The 26,657-nt window shown below is 43.3% G+C and overlaps 1 protein-coding gene across 5 annotated transcripts in view; it reads right to left on the minus strand.

Annotated features, from left to right (window-relative positions):
- LOC139411779 (non-muscle caldesmon-like) overlaps window positions 1-26,657 on the minus strand; it is a 72,355-nt gene that overhangs the window by 30,801 nt on the left and 14,897 nt on the right. The window contains exons 2-8 of one of the 5 annotated variants that reach the window (XM_071158520.1): window positions 23,811-23,972; window positions 12,346-12,502; window positions 12,055-12,261; window positions 11,725-11,855; window positions 9,435-9,681; window positions 6,356-6,496; window positions 3,384-3,425 (exon numbers count right to left, since the gene is read on the minus strand). In XM_071158520.1, the coding sequence (XP_071014621.1) occupies window positions 3,384-3,425; window positions 6,356-6,496; window positions 9,435-9,681; window positions 11,725-11,855; window positions 12,055-12,261; window positions 12,346-12,502; window positions 23,811-23,972 (1,087 nt within the window). Of the gene's footprint in view, window positions 1-3,383; window positions 3,426-6,355; window positions 6,497-9,434; window positions 9,682-9,976; window positions 10,990-11,724; window positions 11,856-12,054; window positions 12,503-23,810; window positions 23,973-26,657 lie in introns of those variants that run through there. The other 4 variants (XM_071158518.1, XM_071158519.1, XM_071158521.1 and 1 more) reach the window with 4 other exon arrangements.

The following is a 26,657-nucleotide window of genomic DNA, read 5'->3' on the forward strand; positions in this document are numbered from 1 at the left end:
ACTGTCATGACCTGGTAAAGGTGTATAATACTGTCATGACCTGATAAAGGTGTATAATACTGTCATGACCTGTTAAAGATGTATAATACTGTCATGACCTGGTATAGGTACTGTCATGACCTGGTAAAGGTGTATAGTACTGCCATGACCTGGTAAAGGTGTATAGTACTGCCATGACCTAATAAAGGTACTGTCATTACCTGATAAAGGTACTGTCATGACCTGGTAAAGGTGTATAGTACTGCCATGACCTAATAAAGGTACTGTCATGACCTGATAAAGGTACTGTCATGACCTGGTAAAGGTGTATAATACTGTCATGACCTAATAAAGGTACTGTCATGACCTGGTAAAGGTGTATGGTACTGCCATGACCTGTTAAATGTGTATAGTACTGCCATGACCTGTTAAAGATGTATAATACTGTCATGACCTGGTATAGGTGTATAGTACTGTCATGACCTGTTAAAGGTACTGTCATGACCTGGTAAAGGTACTGTCATGACCTGATATAGGTGTATAATACTGTCATGACCTGGTAAAGGTGTATAATACTGTCATGACCTGTTAAAGGTACTGTCATGACCTGGTAAAGGTACTTTCATGCCCTGATATAGGTGTATAATACTGGCATGACCTGGTAAATGTGTATAGTACTGTCATGACCTGGTATAGGTGTATAGTACTGTCATGACCTGTTATAGGTGTATAGTACTGTCATGACCTGTTAAAGATGTATAGTACTGTCATGACCTGATAAAGGTACTGTCATGACCTGTTATAGGTGTATAGTACTGTCATGACCTGTTATAGGTGTATAATACTGTCATGACCTGTTAGAGGTGTATAATACTGTCATGACCTGGTAAAGGTGTATAATACTGTCATGACTTGGTAAAGGTGTATAGTACTGTCATGACCTGGTATAGGTATATAATACTGTCATGACCTGTTAAAGGTATATAATACTGTCATGACCTGTTAAAGGTATATAATACTGTCATGACCTGGTAAAGGTACTGTCATGACCTGTTATAGGTGTATAATACTGTCATGACTTGGTAAAGGTGTATAATACTGTCATGACCTGTTAAAGGTATATAATACTGTCATGACCTGGTAAAGGTACTGTCATGACCTGTTATAGGTGTATAATACTGTCATGACTTGGTAAAGGTGTATAATACTGTCATGACCTGGTAAAGGTGTATAATACTGTCATGACCTGTTAAAGGTATATAATACTGTCATGACCTGTTATAGGTGTATAATACTGTCATGACTTGATAAAGGTGTATAATACTGTCATGACCTGTTAAAGGTGTATAATACTGTCATGACCTGTTAAAGGTATATAATACTGTCATGACCTGGTAAAGGTGTATAATACTGTCATGACCTGTTAAAGGTATATAATACTGTCATGACCTGTTAAAGGTGTATAATACTGTCATGACCTGTTAAAGGTGTATGTAGGGGCCACACAGTAAGTTGAATGGAACAATCTTCCCCTTGAAGTTGTCAACATATTATCCATCAGCATGGCTCACAATAAGGACACCTTCCTGTTGATGATGTAGCAACAATGGCTCAGAAGGTCTTTGGAGGGAAGGTGAAACAGGAACGCTTGGTCGCGGATCTGTTTGGGTTGTCTTGCCAACTCATATGGTCATTGCTGCATGAAAATGTCTATATTTGGCAAGACAGCACCAACAGATCTGGGACCAGGCTAAAAACAAGAGCTGAGTTTGTATGAAGCGCAGAATGACATAAAAAAAAAAAGACAGACAGCTGACAAGTGGTGTCACGTTACGATCACACGGAACACAACAGAAGGGAAACCTTTGTGTCACAGTTAACCCCGTGGTGACCTTTAACCTGGAATGACCCCTGCATGGGGTCAACGTTCCAGAACAGAATCATTCTGTGTTCTGTTATATTATGTTTCCCCTCTTCAGATTCAGATTCACTCTTGTATTACATTTGAAGTAAAAATCGAACCGGATCTCTGTTGTAATGCATCGTATACAACAACAAATATCATGCTGGTGATTCCTTGACATTTATTAGAAATATTTCCTTTCGTTTTAGTTATAAAAGCAAACAGGGAACAGAATCTAACAGGGGGGGACTCAATCTAACACGGGGGGATAGAATCTAACCCGGGGGGACAACAGAATCTAACACGGGGGGGACAGAATCTAACACGGGGGGACGACAGAATCTAACACGGGGGGATAGAATCTAACCCGGGGGACAACAGAATCTAACACGGGGGGGACAGAATCTAACACGGGGGGACGACAGAATCTAACACGGGGGGATAGAATCTAACCCGGGGGGACAACAGAATCTAACACGGGGGGGACAGAATCTAACACGGGGGGACGACAGAATCGAACACGGGGGGGACAGAATCTAACAAGGGGGGGACAGAATCTAACAAGGGGGGGGGTCAATCTAACACGGGGGGGAACAGAATCTAACAGTGGGGGACAGAATCTAACAGGGGGGGAAAGAATCTAACACGGGGGGGACAGAATCTAACACGGGGGGGACAGAATCTAACACGGGGGGGAACAGAATCTAACACGGGGGGGACAGAATCTAACACGGGGGGGACAGAATCTAACACGGGGGGACGACAGAATCTAACACGGGGGGATAGAATCTAACCCGGGGGGACAACAGAATCTAACACGGGGGGGACAGAATCTAACACGGGGGGACGACAGAATCGAACACGGGGGGGACAGAATCTAACAAGGGGGGGACAGAATCTAACAAGGGGGTGGATCAATCTAACACGGGGGGGAACAGAATCTAACAGTGGGGGACAGAATCTAACAGGGGGGGAAAGAATCTAACACGGGGGGGGACAGAATCTAACACGGGGGGGACAGAATCTAACACGGGGGGGAGAACAGAATCTAACACGGGGGGGACAGAATCTAACACGGGGGGGACAGAATCTAACACGGGGGGGAAACAGAATCTAACAGGGGGGGAAACAGAATCTAACAGGGGGGGAAACAGAATCTAACAGGGAGGGGCAGAATCTAACAGGGGGGAGTGAACAGAATCTAACAAGGGGGGGACCAGAATCTAACAGGGGGGGGACAGACTCTAACAGGGGGGGAACAGAATCTAACAGGGGGGGCAGAATCTAACACGGGGGGGACAGAATCTAACACGGGGGGGACAGAATCTAACACGGGGGGGACAGAATCTAACACGGGGGGGACAGAATCTAACACGGGGGGGTCAGAATCTAACGCGGGGGGGGTCAAAATCTAAAACAACAACAGAATAGTTTGATTTGGATTAAATGTTCTGAAATACGTTTGTCCTCTGGAACCCTGGGTCTCCAAGGTGAAACTCACCGTGCAGGTATTCTCAGACATCATCCTCTCCTCGGTGTCATTCTGGAAGGACACACATCACAGGGAAGCACATTGATGACAGGAAAGACACAAGCCAACGCCACTGCTGCAGACAGTTTCTTTTCAGATGACTTTTACACTGCTAACGGCGTGCCAAGAAACACGATAATATATAAGGTCATTAATCTGAATGATACGTACAGTGAGAGGAACACTTTTCCACGGTCGAAAAGGTTTATTTTCCTAATAGTTGGCTAATAATCTTTGTGTTTTGTCCGATTGATTTTAGAGGAAAATATATTTGTTTGTACATTTTTTTTCATTGAACCTTTATTAAACGAGGCAAGTCAGTTAAGAATAAATTCTTATTTACAGTGACGGCCTACACCGGCCAAACCCAAACCTGGACGACGCTTGGCCAATTGTGCGCCGCCCTGTGGGACTCCCAATCACGGCCGGTTGTGATGCAGCCTGGAATCAAACCAGGGTGTCTGTAGTGACACATCAAGCACTGAGATGCAGTGTTTTAGACCGCAGCTCCACTCCTACTTGTAATAGAAGTATTACTAGTGTTTTACTGGTTTAACAGAAGCACAGAAAACATTGGATTGAGTGAGTCACTTCATTGGTTATGACTCAACAGTTGGCACATTAGCGAGGTTGCTATTGAGCAATGCAAACGTCTGTTACATCCTATTTAGCTGTGAGCCAAAAAAGAAAGTCGGGTGCTTTCCCATAAAAACATGAATTAGCCCATATATGTTTTATTAACCCTTGAAGACATGAATTAACCCATGAAGACATTAATTAACCCACGAAGACATGAATTTACCCATGAAGACATGAATTAACCCATGAAGACATGAATTTACCCATGAAGACATGAATTAAACCATGAAGACATGAATTAACCCATGAAGACATGAATGTACCCATGAAGACATGAATTTACCAATGAAGACATGAATTTACCCATGAAGACATTAATTTACCCATGAAGACATGAATTAACCCATGAAGACATGAATTTACCCATGAAGACATGAATGTACCCATGAAGACATGAATTTACCAATGAAGACATGAATTTACCCATGAAGACATGAATTTACCCATGAAGACATGAATTAACCCATGAAGACATGAATTAACCCATGAAGACATGAATTAACCCATGAAGACATGATTTTACCCATGAAGACATGAATTTACCCATGAAGACATGAATTAACCCACAAAGACATGAATTAACCCACGAAGACATGAATTAACCCACGAAGACATGAATTAACCCACGAAGACATGAATTAACCCACGAAGTCATGAATTTACCCATGAAGACATGAATTAACCCATGAAGACATGAATTAACCCATGAAGACATGAATTTACCCATGAAGACATGAATTTACCCATGAAGACATGAATTAACCCATGAAGACATGAATTAACCCATGAAGACATGAATTAACCCATGAAGACATGAATTAACCCACAAAGACATGAATTAACCCATGAAGACATGAATTTACCCATGAAGACATGAATTTACCCACGAAGACATGAATTAACCCATAAAGACATGAATTAACCCATGAAGACATGAATTAACCCATGAAGACATGAATTTACCCATGAAGACATGAATTAACCCATGCCGGTCCGTGAAGTGTTGGAGTGTTTAAGGAAAGCTGACCACATGCAGCTACACACAGAGCACAACACAACATCTGTGTCCCCAATGGAACCCTATTCTTGGCACCCTATGGGTCCTGGTCAACGGTAGTGTACTATAAAGGGAATAGGGTTCCATTTGGAAGGTACACAAAGGCTCTGTTCCAGTATCCATAGTGACATAGTTCTTAGAATAAAGCAGAGTATTGGGGGCGGGGATTCTAAGAGGTAGACTAGAATGGACGTTAGAACACAGCCTAAAACTCTCTAAATGCTTTCAACACAGGAAGCGTGAAAAACACACAAAAAACATCAAGGTGAAGAAATATAGGATGATGTGTCAACATGACATGCAAGAGGTGGAGAGGTGGTGTGGGGGTGTGATGACACCAAGTGAGAGAAGAAAAATGTAGAGAAGTGATCCTGTAGTCAATATTGTCTTTTGTGTTTCTACGATAAGATTGAGAAAACAAACTGTTTTGCTCATCAAAGAGTTGATTTTGAAAGTATTTTACATTTAGTAGTTAGTAAAAAAAAAAAATCTTCAGACTAGAAGGTTTGTTTTCAAATCTGTCACGGTTCATTTCTGTCTGAGAAGGAGTGTTGAAAACATTTTCTGAAAACAAAATGAACCATGTTCAAAAACGGAACCCAAAGGAAGCCAGTGTGAATAGTCATACTGACATCAGACTCTAAGTAGAGACTCATGTTACCTGTCATACCACCACAGACCATACAGGACTCTCACTTCACATCACAGAGCCAACACAGTTATATCCATCCACACACTGCACTTACAGACAGTCGACAACTTACTGGGTAAAACAGAAGGAGGAGTTTCTGGTAGGACGGCATGAAGCATGGGAACAGAACACAGTGGCAGACATGTGTGAGTCGGCATGGCAGAGTGAACAGAAAGGGGACAAATATGCTGTGAAATACATCCTATTAAGGTTTTCAGGGGCTACATCCTGTATATGAAGAAATCCATTGAAACCTTTTTGGTTCTAATAAAAATCATTTTCTCTACAACTGTGGGCATGTGGTTAGGTGATAGGGGAATGACAAGGTGATGTGTATGGTGGTAAATTATATGGGACATCAGAAGTATCTTGAAGTTATGTGATTGATTGATTGATTGATACCGGGACATCAGTAGTACCTTGAAGTTATGTGATTGATTTGATTGATTGATAGATTGATAGATAGATACCGGGACATCAGTAGTACCTTGAAGTTATGTGATTGATTTGATTGATTGATAGATTGATAGATAGATACCGGGACATCAGTAGTACCTTGAAGGTGGGGCTCATGGGACTGAAGGGGCTGAAGGACTCGTCTCCCTCAATGCTGGAAATACTGAGGTTCTTCATCCTTCTCTCTGAAGCCGCCATCCTCCTACTCTCTATTCCGTCTTTCACCCTCTTCCTCTCCTCCTGCAGACGGAGAAATTACATTAGAACAACACACCCCTCTTCTTCTCCTCCTGTAGACGGAGAAATTACATTAGAACAACACACCCCTCTTCTTCTCCTCCTGCAGACGGAGAAATTACATTAGAACAACACACCCCTCTTCTTCTCCTCCTGTAGACGGAGAAATTACATTAGAACAACACACCCCTCTTCTTCTCCTCCTGCAGACGGAGAAATTACATTAGAACAACACACCCCTCTTCTTCTCCTCCTGCAGACGGAGAAATTACATTAGAACAACACACCCCTCTTCTTCTCCTCTTGTAGACAGAGAAACTACATCAGAACAACACACCCCTCTTCCTCTCCTCCTGTAGACAGAGAAACTACATCAGAACAACACACCCCTCTTCTTCTCCTCCTGTAGACAGAGAAACTACATCAGAACAACACACCCCTCTTCCTCTCCTCCTGTAGACGGAGAAATTACATTAGAACAACACACCCCTCTTCCTCTCCTCCTGCAGACAGAGAAATTACATTAGAACAACACACCCCTCTTCCTCTCCTCCTGCAGACAGAGAAATTACATTAGAACAACACACCCCTCTTCTTCTCCTCCTGCAGACGGAGAAATTACATCAGAACAACACACCCCTCTTCTTCTCCTCCTGTAGACAGAGAAACTACATCAGAACAACACACATACACATACAGTGGGGTAAACAAGTATTTAGTCAGCCACCAATTGTGCAAGTTCTCCCACTTAAAAAGATGAGAGAGGCCTGTAATTTTCATCATAGGTACACTTCAACTATGACAGACAAAGAGAGAAGAAAAAAATCCAGAAAATCACATTGTAGGATTTTTAATGAATTTATTTGCAAATTATGGTGGAAAATAAGTATTTGGTCACCTACAAACAAGCAAGATTTCTGGCTCTCACAGACCTGTAACTTCTTCTTAAGAGGCTCCTCTGTCCTCCACTCGTTACCTGTATTAATGGCACCTGTTTGAACTTGTTATCAGTATAAAAGACACCTGACCACAACCTCAAACAGTCACACTCCAAACTCCACTATGGCCAAGACCAAAGAGCTGTCAAAGGACACCAGAAACAAAATTGTAGACCTGCACCCGGCTGGGAAGACTGAATCTGCAATAGGTAAGCAGCTTGGTTTGAAGAAATCAACTGTGGGAGCAATTATTAGGAAATGGAAGACATACAAGACCACTGATAATCTCCCTCGATCTGGGGCTCCACGCAAGATCTCACCCCGTGGGGTCAAAATGATCACAAGAACGGTGAGCAAAAATCCCAGAACCACATGGGGGGACCTAGTGAATGACCTGCAGAGAGCTGGGACCAAAGTAACAAAGCCTACCATCAGTAACACACTACGCCGCCAGGGACTCAAATCCTGCAGTGCCAGACGTGTCCCCCTGCTTAAGCCAGTACATGTCCAGGCCCGTCTGAAGTTTGCTAGAGAGCATTTGGGTGATCCAGAAGAAGATTGGGAGAATGTCATATGGTCAGATGAAACCAAAATATAACTTTTTGGTAAAAACTCAACTCATCGTGTTTGGAGGACAAAGATGTTGAGTTGTATCCAAAGAACACCATACCTTATGTGAAGCACGGGGGTGGAAACATCATGCTTTGGGGCTGTTTTTCTGCAAAGGGACCAGGACGACTGATCCGTGTAAAGGAAAGAATGAATGGGGCCATGTATCGTGAGATTTTGAGTGAAAACCTCCTTCCATCAGCAAGGGAATTGAAGATGAAACGTGGCTGGGTCTTTCAGCATGACAATGATCCCAAACACACTGCCGGCAATGAAGGAGTGGCTTCGTAAGAAGCATTTCAAGGTCCTGGAGTGGTCTTCCAGATCTCAACCCCATAGTAAATCTTTGGAGGGAGTTGAAAGTCTGTGTTGCCCAGCAACAGCCCCAAAACATCACTGCTCTAGATGAGATCTGCATGGAGGAATGGGCCAAAATACCAGCAACAGTGTGTGAAAACCTTGTGAAGACATACAGAAAATGTTTGACCTCTGTCATTGCCAATAAAGGGTATATAACAAAGTATTGAGATAAACTTTTGTTATTGACCAAATACTTATTTTCCACCATAATATGCAAATAAATTCATTAAAAATCATACAATGTGCCGCGACCGGGAGGTCCGTGGGGCGACGCACAATTGGCCTAGCGTCGCCCGGGTTAGGGAGGGCTTGGTCGGTAGGGGTGTCCTTGTCTCATCGCGCACCAGCGACTCCTGTGGCGGGCTGGGCGCAGTGTACGCTAGCCAAGGTGGCCAGGTGCACGGTGTTTCCTCCGGCGCATTGGTGCGGCTGGCTTCCGGGTTGGATGTGCGCTGTGTTAAAGAAGCAGCGGCTTGGTTGGTTGTGTATCGGAGGACGCATGACTTTCAACCTTCGTCTCTCCCGAGCCCGTACGGGAGTTGTAGCGATGAGACAAGATAGTAGCTACTACAACAATTGGATACTACGAAATTGGGGAGAAAAAGGGGTAAAATTCAAAAAAAATAAAAATCATACAATGTGATTTTCTGGATTTTTTTTCTCATTTTGTCTGTCATAGTTGAAGTGTGCCTATGATGAAAATTACAGGCCTCTCTCATCTTTTTAAGTGGGAGAACTTGCACAATTGGTGGCTGACTAAATAATTTATTGCCCCACTGTACATGAGCCTGAACTGACCTCTGTCGTGCATGTTGTGCATTATAATGCATTATAACGCATTATGTCAGAGCTCACAAGGTGTTAGAAAAGTGCTAACAATGCATTATGAAGAGGGTGTTCATAGGAAGTGTTACCAACATGCAGCGACATGCATATACACACACACAGATAGTGTACATACCAGTCTCAGAGTAGGAGTGCTGGTCTAGGATCTGACCCCCCTGTTCATTCATTATAACGGACCCAGGTCTCACCTCCTCCTGTTCCTGTCTGTGCTGCTCCTCTTTCTCTCTCTGGTGCTCCTCCTCCTCCCTGGCTCTGCGTTTCTCCTCTCTCCTGCGGTTCAACTCCTCCATCTCCTCCTGGTCCTCCTGCTGTCTCTGTCTCAGCTGTTCCAGGGTGCCCTGTCCCTGGCCTGGTGTCTTCTCTGTCTCCAGCTGCCCCCCGGGAACCTCTCCATCCACCTCCTCCTGTCTCTGCCCTCCCAAGCTGCCACTACGACTAGAGGAGAGGAGAAGAGAGGAGAGGAGAGGAGAGGAGAGGAGAGGAGAGGAGAGGAGAGGAGAGGAGAGGAGAGGAGAGGAGAGGAGAGGAGAGGAGAGGAGAGGAGAGGATGAAAGTAAAGTCCAAAGTTAGAGGACAGGTTGGGGGAAGCTGCTCCGTCTCTCACTATGATCAAACTGCATTATAAATGTAACACCTTCTAATATCTCCACTGCTGTAGTTATTAACTACTTTGGACAGGTCTCATCTTATCAATCCACAAGATTCCCTCAGTTTGCTTTGAAATGTTTACCTGTCTCCTTCAGTGACAAACAAGGAAGAAGTACGTGTCTCATCCATCTCTTTCGGTGTCTCATCCATCTCTTTCGGTGTCTCATCTATCTCTTTCTGTGTCTCATCCATGTCTTTTGGTGTCTCGTCCAAGACTATCTGTGTCTCATCCATGTCTTTCGGTGTCTCATCCATGTCTTTCGGTGTCTCATCCATCTCTTTCTGTGTCTCATCCTTGTCTTTTGGTGTCTCGTCCAAGACTATCTGTGTCTCAACCATGTCTTTCGGGGTGTCATCCATCTCTTTCTGTGTCTCCTCCATGACTATCTGTGTCTCAGTCTTGACTATCTGTGTCTCAGCCATCTCTATCTGTGTCTCTAGCTGTGTCTCAGCCATGTCTTCCTGTGTCTCATCGAATACTATCTGTGTCTCAGTCATGACTATCTGTGTCTCAGTCATGACTATCTGTGTCTCAGCCATGTCTTCCTGTGTCTCATCCAAGACTATCTGTGTCTCATCCATGACTATCTGTGTCTCAGCCATCTCTATCTGTGTCTCTAGCTGTGTCTCAACACCCGATAGTAGCTCACTCTTAAGGCTTGGTTAAATTAAGGAAGGATGTTGAGCTAGCCCATACAGGAAGTGATGAGAGTCACTGATCTTGTCATGCCTCTTTTTCAGTTCAGTATGAAGTAGGAACTGATAGATGCTTTACAGAAGTTATGATTCTCTCTCTACAAGCGATCACCCATACATTTTAATTTGATCGCCGTGTTGCAGGAGAGCTTTCCTGCAACGCAGGAAATGTAAAACGTCTAGTTTATTTGAGGTTTAAAAAGGCTTCTGAAGTTTGTAATTTCCCTTTAACAATTTCAGACTTGATTTATCCTTAAGAATGATGTATCAACCTCTTCAAAAATGTCCATTAATAATAATCCACCCTATAATTCACATTTCCTGTTGCTGCGGGATTATTTTCCTGCTGTAGAAAACTGGCTCAAATTAAGATCCTCCATCTGTAGCAGGAAGATAAGACTGAAACCAAGGAAACTATAAATAAAGAAACTCAGACAGCTTCAGTCTTTGTGTTGAGTTCTCCTCCTCTTTAAATTGAATTTGGACATTACAATAGTGAGATCTGGCCCCAGTCTGAATCGGTGTCCAAAATGGCACCCTAATTCCCTTGATAGTGCACTACTTTAGACCAAACAAATGGCACCCTATTCCTGTTATAGTGCACTACTTTAGGCCAGCAAAATGGCACCCTATTCCCGTTATAGTGCACTACTTTAGGCCAACCAAATGGCACCCTATTCCCATTATAGTGCACTACTTTAGACCAGCTAAATGGAACCCTATTCCCATTATAGTGCACTACTTTAGGCCAGCCAAATGGCACCCTATTCCCATTATTGTGCACTACTTTAGGCCAGCCAAATTGCACCCTATTCCCTTGATAGTGCACTACTTTTGACCAGACAAATGGCACCCTATTCCCGTTATAGTGCACTACTTTAGACTAGCTAAATGTTACCCCTTTCCCATTATAGTGCACTACTTTAGGCCAGCCAATTGGCACCCTATTCCTGTTATAGTGCACTACTTTAGACCAGCCAAATGGCACCCTATTCCGGTTATAGTGCACTACTTTAGGCCAGCCAAATGGCACCCTAATCCCTATATAGTGCACTACTTTTGGCCAGATGAGGCTCTATTTAAGGATTCGAGCGCCATTTTGGACACACATATAGACTATTTTAGGTGTGTTACCTTGGAGACAGTTTCCCTGCAACTAGGTATGAGGTCACTTCCGCCCCAGCTGCTTCCCCGTTGCTGTTGACGTGTCTCATGACTTTAGAGGTGTAGGAGATCTTCAGCTCAGATTTCTTCTTCTCCGCGACCTAAAAAACAAAACAGAGCATTCAGAAGAACACTTTATAGTTCAATTTGACTTTTGCCATCAAACGTCATTGGCGGTCAAGTTTGGCATCACAGCCCAAACATCAGCTTTCCCCTCTTTGCCTTGCCGTGAATAAAGACGACACTGTGACTTGAGTGATGATTGGATACAGCACGGGATATACACAATCGTAACTCTACCTTGTCATCTGTTGCTCTTCTTGAAGTGTCTTGTGTCTTGTTGCTGGCTCTTCGTTCCCACTCTACCTCCTTCTCCTCCCTCTCCTCGGGCCCAGGTCCAGGACATGTCTTCAAGCAGGGTCTGATTGGGGAGGCTCTGTTTAGCCTGAGCAGCTGGGGCTGCTGCTGCTGCTGGGGGTGATGCTGCTGGGGTTGATGCTGCTGGGGCTGATTCTGCTGCTGCTGGGGGTGATGCTGCTGGGGTTGATGCTGCTGCTGGGGGTGATGCTGCTGGGGTTCATGCTGCTGGGACTGATTCTGCTGCTGCTGGGGCTGATGGTCCTCCGAGGACTCCTGTTCCTCCAGGTGGCGCTGTCTGCGTTTCTCCAACCTCTGGGTCCAGTCACTGAAGCCCTCGTCCTCCTCCAGAGCCAACTGGCAGCCACTAGCCTTCAGCTCACTCTCACACCTGAAGAGACAGGTACAATTGTTAATAACAAGTCAAACCTAAAGGTGATCCAGTCATTTCTAACTGTTTAACAGAAATCTATCTTGCCACTACAGAAATATAGTGCTGTATTCAACATTTCCTTCAAGAGTAATGACCTATAAGGACAGGGTTATCCAGGCCGAGAGATGGCCAGGTCGACCCTCGAAAAAGACAGACAATACTTACAGCCTTCAACACTTCAACCTAATGCATTGTCAACTGAATTCAAAACAGACTAATTCGGCTAAATTCCTAACTGTTTATTAACACAGTGTAAAAAGTCATTAGTTCTGCTAACTCCCAATGCCTAGAACCATTGTAGGAAACCCAACTCAAAGTATATCAGTTCTGCTAACTCCCGATGCCTAGAACCATTGTAGTAAACCCTACTCAAAGTATATCAGTTCTGCTAACTCCCAATGCCTAGAACCATTGTAGGAAACCCAACTCAAAGTATATCAGTTCTGCTAACTCCCGTTGCCTAGAACCGTTGTAGTAAACCCTACTCAAAGTATATCAGTTCTGCTAACTCCCGATGCCTAGAACCGTTGTAGTAAACCCTACTCAAAGTATATCAGTTCTGCTAACTCCCGTTGCCTAGAACCGTTGTAGTAAACCCAACTCAAAGTATATCAGTTCTGCTAACTCCCGTTGCCTAGAACCGTTTTTAGTAAACCCAACTCAAAGTATATCAGTTCTGCTAACTCCCATTGTCTAGAACCGTTGTAGTAAACCCAACTCAAAGTATATCAGTTCTGCTAACTCCCGATGCCTCGAACCGTTTTTAGTAAACCCAACTCAAAGTATATCAGTTCTGCTAACTCCCGATGCCTAGAACCGTTTTAGTAAACCCAACTCAAAGTATATCAGTTCTGCTAACTCCCGTTGTCTAGAACCGTTGTAGTAAACCCAACTCAAAGTATATCAGTTCTGCTAACTCCCGTTGCCTAGAACCGTTTTTAGTAAACCCAACTCAAAGTATATCAGTTCTGCTAACTCCCGATGCCTAGAACCATTGTAGTAAACCCAACTCAAAGTATATCAGTTCTGCTAACTCCCGATGCCTAGAACCGTTGTAGTAAACCCAACTCAAAGTATATCAGTTCTGCTAACTCCCGATGCCTAGAACCGTTGTAGTAAACCCTACTCAAAGTATATCAGTTCTGCTAACTCCCGTTGCCTAGAACCGTTGTAGTAAACCCAACTCAAAGTATATCAGTTCTGCTAACTCCCGATGCCTAGAACCGTTGTAGTAAACCCAACTCAAAGTATATCAGTTCTGCTAACTCCCGTTGCCTCGAACCGTTGTAGTAAACCCAACTCAAAGTATATCAGTTCTGCTAACTCCCGTTGTCTAGAACCGTTGTAGTAAACCCAACTCAAAGTATATCAGTTCTGCTAACTCCCGATGCCTAGAACCGTTTGTAGTAAACCCAACTCAAAGTATATCAGTTCTGCTAACTCCCGTTGCCTAGAACCGTTTTTAGTAAACCCAACTCAAAGTATATCAGTTCTGCTAACTCCCGATGCCTAGAACCGTTGTAGTAAACCCAACTCAAAGTATATCAGTTCTGCTAACTCCCGATGCCTAGAACCGTTGTAGTAAACCCAACTCAAAGTATATCAGTTCTGCTAACTCCCGTTGCCTCGAACCGTTGTAGTAAACCCAACTCAAAGTATATCAGTTCTGCTAACTCCCGTTGTCTAGAACCGTTGTAGTAAACCCAACTCAAAGTATATCAGTTCTGCTAACTCCCGATGCCTAGAACCGTTTGTAGTAAACCCAACTCAAAGTATATCAGTTCTGCTAACTCCCGTTGCCTAGAACCGTTTTTAGTAAACCCAACTCAAAGTATATCAGTTCTGCTAACTCCCGATGCCTAGAACCATTGTAGTAAACCCAACTCAAAGTATATCAGTTCTGCTAACTCCCGTTGCCTAGAACCGTTTTTAGTAAACCCAACTCAAAGTATATCAGTTCTGCTAACTCCCGTTGTCTAGAACCGTTGTAGTAAACCCAACTCAAAGTATATCAGTTCTGCTAACTCCCGTTGCCTAGAACCGTTTTTAGTAAACCCAACTCAAAGTATATCAGTTCTGCTAACTCCCGATGCCTAGAACCATTGTAGTAAACCCAACTCAAAGTATATCAGTTCTGCTAACTCCCGATGCCTAGAACCGTTGTAGTAAACCCAACTCAAAGTATATCAGTTCTGCTAACTCCCGATGCCTAGAACCATTGTAGTAAACCCAACTCAAAGTATATCAGTTCTGCTAACTCCCGTTGTGTAGAACCGTTGTAGTAAACCCAACTTAAAGTATATCAGTTCTGCTAACTCCCGTTGCCTAGAACCGTTGTAGTAAACCCAACTCAAAGTATATCAGTTCTGCTAACTCCCGATGCCTAGAACCGTTGTAGTAAACCCAACTCAAAGTATATCAGTATTCAAAACGTAAAGTGACATCAGCACCCATATGGTTATCTTTAGAAGTTGTACATACTAAAATGTTTTGTGTTTTGTTCACTATTTTCCATTAAATTAAGTTTTCCCCATTAAATTCATTTTTCCATTAAATTAAGTATTCTGAATTAAAATGATTGAATTAACTTGAACATGAATATTTGTTGTAGTGAACATAAAAAGATGCAGGTTCCATCTATTAAATTCAAAAAAAAGTTGAAGTAGTAAGTGGTTCAGATTAGTAATTTTCAGTGGTCGTGTCTTAATGTTGAATAATGTTTTATGGATTTGATGATTTGTCATTTTAACCCACCTTAACAGTCATTGTTGAGCACAGAGCTCATTCCTCTATCAGTAACTGGAGGTATAGATGTAACCAGTCATTGTTGAGCACAGAGCTCATTCCTCTATCAGTAACTGGAGGTATAGATGTAACCAGTCATTGTTGAACACAGTGCTCATTCCTCTAGTAGTAACTGGAGGTATAGATGTAACCAGTCATTGTTGAACACAGTGCTCATTCCTCTAGCAGTAACTGGAGGTAGAGATGTAACCAGTCATTGTTGAACACAGTGCTCATTCCTCTATCAGTAACTGGAGGTAGAGATGTAACCAGTCATTGTTGAACACAGTGCTCATTCCTCTATCAGTAACTGGAGGTATAGATGTAACCAGTCATTGTTGAACAGAGTGCTCATTCCTCTATCAGTAACTGGAGGTAGAGATGTAACCAGTCATTGTTGAACACAGTGCTCATTCCTCTATCAGTAACTGGAGGTAGAGATGTAACCAGTCATTGTTGAACACATCGCTCATTCCTCTAGCAGTAACTGGAGGTATAGATGTAACCAGTCATTGTTGAACACAGTGCTCATTCCTCTATCAGTAACTGGATGTATAGATGTAACCAGTCATTGTTGAACACAGTGCTCATTCCTCTATCAGTAACTGGAGTGGAGGTAGAGCTGTAACCAGTCATTGTTGAAAACAGTGCTCATTCCTCTATCAGTAACTGGAGGTATAGATGTAACCAGTCATTGTTGAACACAGTGCTCATTCCTCTATCAGTAACTGGAGGTATAAATGTAACCAGTCATTGTTGAACACAGTGCTCATTCCTCTAGCAGTAACTGGAGGTAGAGCTGTAACCAGTCATTGTTGAACACAGTGCTCATTCCTCTAGCAGTAACTGGAGGTAGAGATGTAACCAGTCATTGTTGAACACAGTGCTCATTCCTCTATCAGTAACTGGAGGTAGAGATGTAACCAGTCATTGTTGAACACAGTGCTCCTTCCTCTATCAGTAACTGGAGGTAGAGATGTAACCAGTCATTGTTGAACACAGTGCTCATTCCTCTAGTAGTAACTGGAGGTAGAGATGTAACCAGTCATTGTTGAACACAGTGCTCATTCCTCTATCAGTAACTGGGGGTAGAGATGTAACCAGTCATTGTTGAACACATCGCTCATTCCTCTAGCAGTAACTGGAGGTATAGATGTAACCAGTCATTGTTGAACACAGTGCTCATTCCTCTATCAGTAACTGGAGTGGAGGTAGAGCTGTAACCAGTCATTGTTGAGCACAGTGCTCATTCCTCTATCAGTAACTGGAGGTATAGATGTAACCAGTCATTGTTGAACACAGTGCTCATTCCTCTATCAGTAACTGGAGGTATAAATGTAACCAGTCATTGTTGAACACAGTGCTCATTCCTCTAGCAGTAACTGGAGGTAGAGCTGTAACCAGTCATTGTTGAACACAGAGCTCATTCCTCTATCAGTAACTGGAGGTAGAGCTGTAAACCAGTCATTGTTGAACACAGTGCTCATTCCTCTAGCAGTAACTGGAGGTAGAGCTGTAAACCAGTCATTGTTGAACACAGTGCTCATTCCTCTAGTAGTAACAGGAGGTAGAGCTGTAAACCAGTCATTGTTGAACACAGTGCTCATTCCTCTAGTAGTAACAGGAGGTAGAGCTGTAAACCAGTCATTGTTGAACACAGTGCTCATTCCTCTACTGGAGGTAGAGATGTAACCAGTACAGGAAGCTGCATTGTACAGTGAAGAGGCGACTCCGGGATGCTGGCCTTCTAGGCAGAGTTCCTCTCCATCTTAATTAATCTTGTGTTTTTATTGGCCAGTCTGAGATATGGCTTTTTCTTTGCAACTCTGCCTGAAAGGCCAGCATCCCGGAGTCGCCTCTTCACTGTTGACGTTGAGACTGGTGTTTTGCGGCTACTATTTAATGAAGCTGCCAGTTGAGGACTTGTGAGGTGTCTGTTTCTCAAACTAGACCCTCTATTGTACTTGTCCTCTTGCTTAGTTATGCACCGGGGCCTCCCACTCCTCTTTCTATTCTGTTTAGAGACAGTTTCCGCTGTCCTGTGAAAGGAGTAGTACACAGCATTGTCTTCAGCAAAGTCTTCAGTTTCTTGGAAATTTCTTGCAACAACAAGAATAGATCAAGAATAGACTGATGAGTTTCAGAAGAAGGTTCTTTGTTTCTGGCCATTTGGAGCCTGTAATCAAACCCACAAATGCTGATGCTCCAGATACTCAACTAGTCTAAAGAAGGTCCGTTTTATTGCTTCTTTAATCAGAACAACAGTTTTCAGCTGTGCTAACATAGTTGCAAATGTGTTTTGTAATGATCAATTCGCCTTTTAAAATTAAAAACGTGGTTTAGCTAACACACATTGGAACACAGGAGTGATGGTTTCTGATAATGGGCCTCTGTATGTCTTTGTAGATATTCCATAAAAAATCTGCCATTTCCAGCTACAATAGTCATTTACAACATTAACAATGTCTACACTGTATTTCTTATCAATTTGATGTTATTTTAATGGACAATTGTTTTTCTTAGTGACCCCAAACTTTTGAACGGTAGTGTACATATTAGACAACTGTTTTTAGAAATATGATTTTTTTCTTCATAGTTTGTTACGTAGGACATCCATCTTGAAGCCAATAGTTGATTGTCTGCCTCACCTCAAGGGCACCAAAACACCAGGTGGCTAAACGTGCTAGCTGCTAACCACTGTGAAAACAATCAGGTGGCTTCTGTAATATTGTTAGCGGTCAGCACAATGTTGAAAGGGGAAAAGACAGAGGGGGTCAGGTACTGTAGAGAGGTCAGGGGACAGGCAGCGGTCACAGGAAGTGAGTCTTTACAGCCAAACACCTGCAGTCAGCCTACAGCAGCCGAGTGTGTGTGTGTGTGTGTCAAATCAAATTGTATTTGTCACATGCGCCAAATACAACCGGTGTAGACCTTACAGTGAAATGCTTACTTACAAGCCCTTAATTAACCAACTATGCAGTTTTAAGAAAAACACAAAAAAAGTAAGAGATAAGACAAACAAATAATTAAAGAGCAGCAATAAATAACAATAGTGAGACTGTATATAGGGGGCTGTATATAGGGGGCTGTATATAGGGGGCTGTATATAGGGGGCACCGGTACAGTCAATGTCAATGTGCGGGGCACCGGTGTCGAGGTAATATGTACATTTAGGTAAAGTTACTAAAGTGACTATGCATAGATAATAACAGAGTAGCAGCAGCATGGGGGGTGGGGGGGATGGGGCGTACACACTACCCTCTGTAGTGCCTTGAGGTCGGAGGCCGTGCAGTTGCCATACTAGGCAGTCGTCAGGATGCTCTCAATGGTGCAGCTGTAGAACCTTTTGAGGATCTGAGGACCCATGCCAAATCTTTTCAGTCTCCCGAAGGGGAATAGGTTTTGTCGTACCCTCTTCACAATTGTCTTGGTGTGTTTGGACCATGTTAGTTTGTTGGTGATGTGGAAGCCAAGGAACTTAAAGCTCTCAACCTGCTCCACTACAGCCCCGTCGATGACAATTTTCTTCCCTCTGGTTGCACATTTTTACATGCTGATATAAATGAGGTAAAACTGATTTAAGTTTCCCTGCATTAAAGTCCCCGGCCACTAGGAGCGCTGCCTCTGGATGAGCGTTTTCCTGTTTGCTTCAGTTTAGCCCAGCAGATGACAGGTGTTAGCCGGACCCCAGGGACTTTGGCTCAGCGTCATGGCAACAGGACACACATGTACTGTGTCCATGGAAACATACACAAAACTGAACGACCGACCTCGCTGCCAACGGAACGGACGCCACTGCTGCATCCTGTTTCCTCTGAGTGAGCTATGGGCTGTATCCCAAATGGCACCCATTTCCCTAAATAGTGCACTACTTTAGACCAGAGCCCTATTCACCATATAGTGCACTACTTTTCACCAGAGCCCTATGTAGTAGTGCACTACTTTAGACCAGAGCCCGATGTAGTCGTGCACTACTTTTCACCAGAGCCCTATGTAGTAGTGCACTACACAGGGGATAGGGTGCCCTTTGGGACGAAGGCATGCTCTCTTCCTGTAGCCCCGGCCTTCTGTCATTTCTCGTTTCTCATTGTTGCAACAAAGCAAAAATAAATATAGTTTAGGTTGATTTATTAATGTGCTGCATAGAAGTGCATTAAAACATGAACAAGTAGCATAATAACATGGAACCAAAAAGGGTTCCGCCTGGAACCAAAAAGGGTTCCGCCTGGAACTATAAAGGGTTCCGCCTGGAACTATAAAGGGTTCCGCCTGGAACTATAAAGGGTTCCGCCTGGAACTATAAAGGGTTCCGCCTGGAACTATAAAGGGTTCCGCCTGGAACTAAAAGCGGTTCCACCTGGAACCAAAAAGGGTTCTCTTATGGGGACAGCCGAAGAATCCTTTTGGAACTCTTTTTTCTAAGAATGTAGCGTAATTAGATCTCTGGTAAAAAAATAAAAAATATTCTGGATAAAGGACCATTTATTTCCTGTGTAACATTTGAAACCACCACCACACACCTGCAGATGTTTCTTTAACTAGATTTTTCTTAACTAGAAATGTAGCAACCTTGCAAAAACTCGTAATGAGTCCATCATCAAAAATATGTTTGAGTCACCAATAGGTTTGAGTCACCAGTAGGTTTGAGTCACCAATAGGTTTGAGTCACCAGTAGGTTTGAGTCACCAGTAGGTTTGAGTCACCAATAGGTTTGAGTCACCAGTAGGTTTGAGTCACCAGTAGGTTTGAGTCACCAGTAGGTTTGAGTCACCAGTAAGTTTGAGTAACCAGTAGGTTTGAGTCACCAGTAGGTTTGAGTCACCAGTAGGTTTGAGTCACCAATAGGTTTGAGTCACCAGTAGGTTTGAGTCACCAGTAGGTTTGAGTCACCAATAGGTTTGAGTCACCAGTAGGTTTGAGTCACCAGTAGGTTTGAGTCACCAGTAGGTTTGAGTCACCAATAGGTTTGAGTCACCAATAGGTTTGAGTAACCAGTAGGTTTGAGTCACCAGTAGGTTTGAGTCACCAGTAGGTTTGAGTCACCAGTAGGTTTGAGTCACCAGTAGGTTTGAGTCACCAATATATTTGAGTAACCAAGGGAACAAGAAGTAATAGCCTAAATTACCACACATCTTTAAGAGGAAACCATTGATTCAATACAATAGACCTGTTGTGGAGGAACATGGCTCACACACATGCACACACATGAATGCACAAACACACACACGCACGCTCGCTCACTCACTCACTCACTCACTCACTCACTCACTCACTCACTCACTCACTCACTCACTATGTAAGGCCTAACAGTAGATAAGCAATGTCAACGTCCTTTCCTGATCAGCTCAATGCCTCCCCCTGGGTAGAGCAGTGTCTCTCCCTTCATATCTAGAGTCGTACACATCAACACTGACAGGGCATTTAAAACCAATAGCACAGCACACTGAAGGCTGCAACCCTAATAGCACCCTATTCCCCAAGGGCTCCGGTCAAACCTGTACACTATATAGTAAACAGGGAGTCATTACGGGACACAGCCCAGGTCCATTGAGACACAGCCCGGGTCTATATACTGTAAGCCCTGATAGGATACGTGACAGCACTTCATTAGCGAACGCTAGCTGATGTTGTCTTGTTTCCCTACAGTCTATTCAACACCATTGAGACATCAGTCAGACGACCTACAGTCTAATCAGCACCCATGAGACATCAGTCAGACGACCTACAGTCTAATCAGCACCATTGAGACATCAGTCAGACGACCTACAGACTAATCAGCACCATTGAGACATCAGTCAGATTACCTACAGTCTAATCAGCACCATTGAGACATCAGTCAGATTACCTACAGTCTAATCAGCACCATTGAGACATCAGTCAGATTACCTACAGTCTAATCAGCACCATTGAGACATCAGTCAGATTACCTACAGTCTAATCAGCACCATTGAGACATCAGTCAGATTACCTACAGTCTAATCAGCACCATTTAGACATCAGTCAGATTACCTACAGTCTAATCAGCACCATTGAGACGTCAGTCAGATTACCTACAGTCTAATCAGCGCCATTGAGACGTCGGTCAGATTACCTACAGTCTATTCAGCACCATTGAGACATCAGTCAGATTACCTACAGTCTAATCAGCACCATTAAGACATCAGTCAGATTACCTACAGTCTAATCAGCACCATTGAGACATCAGTCAGATTACCTACAGTCCAATCAGCACCATTGAGACATCAGTCAGATTACCTACAGTCTAATCAGCACCATTGAGACATCAATCAGATTATCTACAGTCTAATCAGCACCATTGAGACATCAAGATTACCTACAGTCTAATCAGCACCATTGAGACATCAGTCAGATTACCTACAGTCTATTCAGCACCATTGAGACATCAGTCAGATTACCTACAGTCTATTCAGCACCATTGAGACATCAGTCAGATTACCTACAGTTCAATCAGCACCATTGAGACATCAGTCAGATTACCTACAGTCCAATCAGCACCATTGAGACATCAATCAGATTACCTACAGTCCAATCAGCACCATTGAGACATCAGTCAGATTACCTACAGTCCAATCAGCACCATTGAGACATCAGTCAGATTACCTACAGTCCAATCAGCACCATTGAGACATCAGTCAGATTACCCACAGTCTATTCAGCACCATTGAGACATCAGTCAGATTACCTACAGTCTAATCAGCACCATTGAGACATCAGTCAGATTACCTACAGTCTAATCAGCACCATTTAGACATCAGTCAGATTACCTACAGTCTAAACAGCACCATTGAGACGTCAGTCAGATTACCTACAGTCTAATCAGCACCATTGAGACGTCAGTCAGATTACCTACAGTCTATTCAGCACCATTGAGACATCAGTCAGATTACCTACAGTCTAATCAGCACCATTAAGACATCAGTCAGATTATCTACAGTCTAATCAGCACCATTGAGACATCAGTCAGATTACCTACAGTCCAATCAGCACCATTGAGACATTAGTCATATTACCTACAGTCTATTCAGCACCATTGAGACATCAATCAGATTATCTACAGTCTAATCAGCACCATTGAGACATCAAGATTACCTACAGTCTATTCAGCACCATTTAGACATCAGTCAGATTACCTACAGTCTATTCAGCACCATTGAGACATCAGTCAGATTACCTACAGTTCAATCAGCACCATTGAGACATCAGTCAGATTACCTACAGTCCAATCAGCACCATTGAGACATCAGTCAGATTACCTACAGTCCAATCAGCACCATTGAGACATCAGTCAGATTACCTACAGTCCAATCAGCACCATTGAGACATCAGTCAGATTACATACAGTCCAATCAGCACCATTGAGACATCAGTCAGATTACCTACAGTCTAATCAGCACCATTGAGACATCAGTCAGATTACCTACAGTCTAATCAGCACCATTGAGACATCAGTCAGATTACCTACAGTCTAATCAGCACCATTGAGACATCAGTCAGATTACCTACAGTCTAATCAGCACCATTGAGACATCAGTCAGATTACCTACAGTCTAATCAGCACCATTGAGACATCAATCAGATTACCTACAGTCTAATCAGCACCATTTAGACATCAGTCAGATTACCTACAGTCTAATCAGCACCATTGAGACGTCAGTCAGATTACCTACAGTCTAATCAGCACCATTGAGACATCAGTCAGATTACCTACAGTCTAATCAGCACCATTGAGACATCAGTCAGATTACCTACAGTCTAATCAGCACCATTGAGACATCAGTCAGATTACCTACAGTCTAATCAGCACCATTGAGACATCAGTCAGATTACCTACAGTCTATTCAGCACCATTGAGACATCAGTCAGATTACCTACAGTCTATTCAGCACCATTGAGACATCAGTCAGATTACCTATAGTCTAATCAGCACCATTGAGACATCAGTCAGATTACCTACAGTCTAATCAGCACCATTGAGACATCAGTCAGATTACCTACAGTCTAATCAGCACCATTGAGACATTTTTATTTTTTATATATTTTTAATTTACCTTAATTTAACTAGGCAAGTCAGTTAAGAACAAATTCTTATTTACAAAGACAGCCTACCCCGGCCAATCCCTAACCCGGATGAAGCTGGGGCAATTGTACCCCGTCATATGGGACTCCCAATCACGGCCGGGTTGTGATACAGCCCAGGATCGAACCAGCGCGTCCGTAGTGACGCCTCTAGCAATGAGATGCAGTGCCTTAGACCGTTGCGCCACTACAGTAAGCAGTTCACGTCATGCGTTACAAACATGACTTGAGCTACTCAGCTGCTACAGATGACAACAAGACTGGTGTGGGATGTCTCGTCTTACACCCTAGTGCAGTCTACGATAACCAGAGCAGTATGTTCTATTGTAGGATTCTACAGCAGGAAAGTGTTGGCTGTTAGCCTTCATTCAGCTTTGTGACTTACATTGGATATAGCTCCAGGAGCCCATTGTCCGGTGTGGGGCTGGTGGTGCTGGCTGGGCCAGTGTGGGTGTGTGGGTCCTGGTCTCCCTGTCTCTCCCTGGCCCTTCGTCTCCGTTCCCGCTCTATCTCCTCAGCATCCTCAATACTGCGCTGGGCCGTCACCCTGGAACACAGAGGCAGTGAAAGAGAATATACAAATAAAATTCATATTTTCATGTGTGGACCAATTATTATTTTTTTGCTTATGGACAGAGTAAGAAACATACAGGAAGTCTACAAACATATTCCCTCCTACTGGTGAGGTACAAGTGAGAGGAACAAAGTGAAAACCAGGGGATATATAAAAATGTTTAACTAGGCAAGTAACTAACTAACCAGCTCATCTGTCAGATAACTCTACTGTGACCCTGCTAACTAACCAGCTCACCTGACAGATAACTCTACTGTAACCCTACTAACTAACCAGCTCACCTGACAGATAACTCTACTGTGACCCTACTAAATAACCAACTCATGAGCAGAGGAGAGAGGAGAGAGGAGTGAGCAGGTCGAGAGGCAGAGGAGAGAGGAGGGAGGAGTGAGTAGGTCGAGAGGCAGAAGAGAGAGCAGGGAGGGAGGAGTGAGTAGGTCGAGAGGCAGAAGAGAGAGCAGGGAGGGAGGCAGAGAGAAAGGGTGAGTAGGTTAAGAGGTAGAGGAGAGAGGAAGGAGTGGGGAGGGAGGCAGAGGGAGGGGGTGAGTAGGTCGAGGGAGGGAGGGAGGGAGGGAGGGAGGGAGGGAGGGAGGGAGGGAGGGAGGGAGGGAGGGAGGGAGGGAGGGAGGGAGAAAAGAGACTCTGGAGAAGAGTTATGGTCAGGAGGCCTGAAGAGGAGGATGCCAGAGGTTGGAGTGGGTCAAAGAGGAGTTTCTTGTCCTGGTATGAACTCTACACAGGAGAGCCATACACACACACACACACACACACACACACACACACACACACACACACACACACACACACACACACACACACACACACACACACACACACACACACACACACACACACACACTCCTAGGATCCATCATTTCCTCTCCATTCTTACTGTAAGTGGAGCCAACACAGCGACGGACAGTCTTCCTCAACAATGGCCTTTAATTTACCACAATGGAAACATTCATGTCAATTCAGCCATTTTGTTTCCTAAACTATTTCATAAAATACTAAAAGGACTGACTCATCTTGACCAGGGGGAAACGTTCTTTAATAATCTTTGTTGTGTTTCTGAATCTGAATCAATCAAAAAATGAAGGATTGATTTCCATCCATAGACTAGACTCAGATTGTCATGCAAATAAATACAGCATAAAATCTCTTTCTTTCTACTGTTTCAAGATTGTTTATCATTAAATCACATCAAAGCCCACTATTCTCATTTCCCATATAATTGCTATGTAGACCACAGAGAAGACGGAGCTGCCAAATCTCTAGTTTATATTGGAGCTCAGTTGCCTCTAATGTAATGAACCCGTGTGTTGCTGTTCTCTCTTCGGGTCGCTAAATAATGAGTCTAAAACGATAGGGGGGCCTGGCACAGAATGTGAGGAACTATTCCTATTGGGATGTTTTTCTCATTTTAAACACACAGGAGAACAAATAAGGACGTTCGACGAGAATCAAGCAGTACTTCGAATCAAAATCCGTTGTAAATCCATCCCGATTGAAATGAATCAGGAAACGGAACTGAACATGGACTTTATACACAACAAATCTAACGCATCCAATTCCTGGGGCCCAGAGTTTTTTTCCTGATCTGATAGGCTAACCTAAACAGTTTTTCCCTGATCTGGTAGGCTAACCTAAACAGTTTTTTCCCTGATCTGGTAGGCTAACCTAAACAGTTTTTCCCTGATCTGGTAGGCTAACCTAAACAGTTTTTCCCTGATCTGGTAGGCTAACCTAAACAGTTTTTCCCTGATCTGGTAGGCTAACCTAAACAGTTTTTCCCTGATCTGATAGGCTAACCTAAACAGGTAAAATACTCTGGGTGTGACATAGAGATAGATAATGTGTTAAAAACTGTTTTATAAAGGCTGTGATGTGACCAGGTTTTTCTAATCAGGTCATATGTTTGGGTTTTGTTTAGTTAAGACACTCCAGGACCTGTCACATAGTCGATTGTGGATAAATACTTTTTTTTCATCTTTCAATCGGTGAAAACACTAAAGAAAGGTGGTAAAATGCATTGTTAGCACTTTTCTTCGAAGAAAATGTATCCTATATAATTTTGAGGACAACATATCAACAATTCCCTATGCATTGGTCTGGAGAATACATCTAAGCATAACCACAACCACACCACATGTGTTGAACGCAGAAGCTTCTGAGGAAAATGAGTTTGATGAACATTACACGTTTTTTAACTTCTATTTCCTATTGATGGCCTGTAGGCCTCATTGACCTGAGGTCATACAACTAGTTTGTGAGTAAAACAAGCATAATGTATGGATTATTTTGACTATAACAAATACTCAGATGAAACATGTTGTGCTATTTATCACAGACTACTTTGTGTCAAAGTTTAACAAGGACTCTCTCCTCCTCACCAGTATCAAGATCAAAGATATGATCAAATACAGTATAGCGTTTGGTCATTGTGCTGCCACAGAATGAATTGTGAGCAAGGCCTCAAAAAAGCTTTAAGCTTTAAGCTTGAGCTGAGAAAAGTTCTATATATTATTGAAACAATGTTGCGATTGTTTGTGAGAATGCCAACAGGTGTGGTTCCGTGGAGGAAAGATTCTACTGGGGAAAGGTTCCGGTGGGGGTTGCCATGGAAACCACGAAGGGGAGTGAGGTGTGTGTGTGTGT

Source organism: Oncorhynchus clarkii, chromosome 6 (genome assembly GCF_045791955.1).
Source record: "Oncorhynchus clarkii lewisi isolate Uvic-CL-2024 chromosome 6, UVic_Ocla_1.0, whole genome shotgun sequence".
Lineage (NCBI taxonomy): Eukaryota > Metazoa > Chordata > Actinopteri > Salmoniformes > Salmonidae > Oncorhynchus > Oncorhynchus clarkii.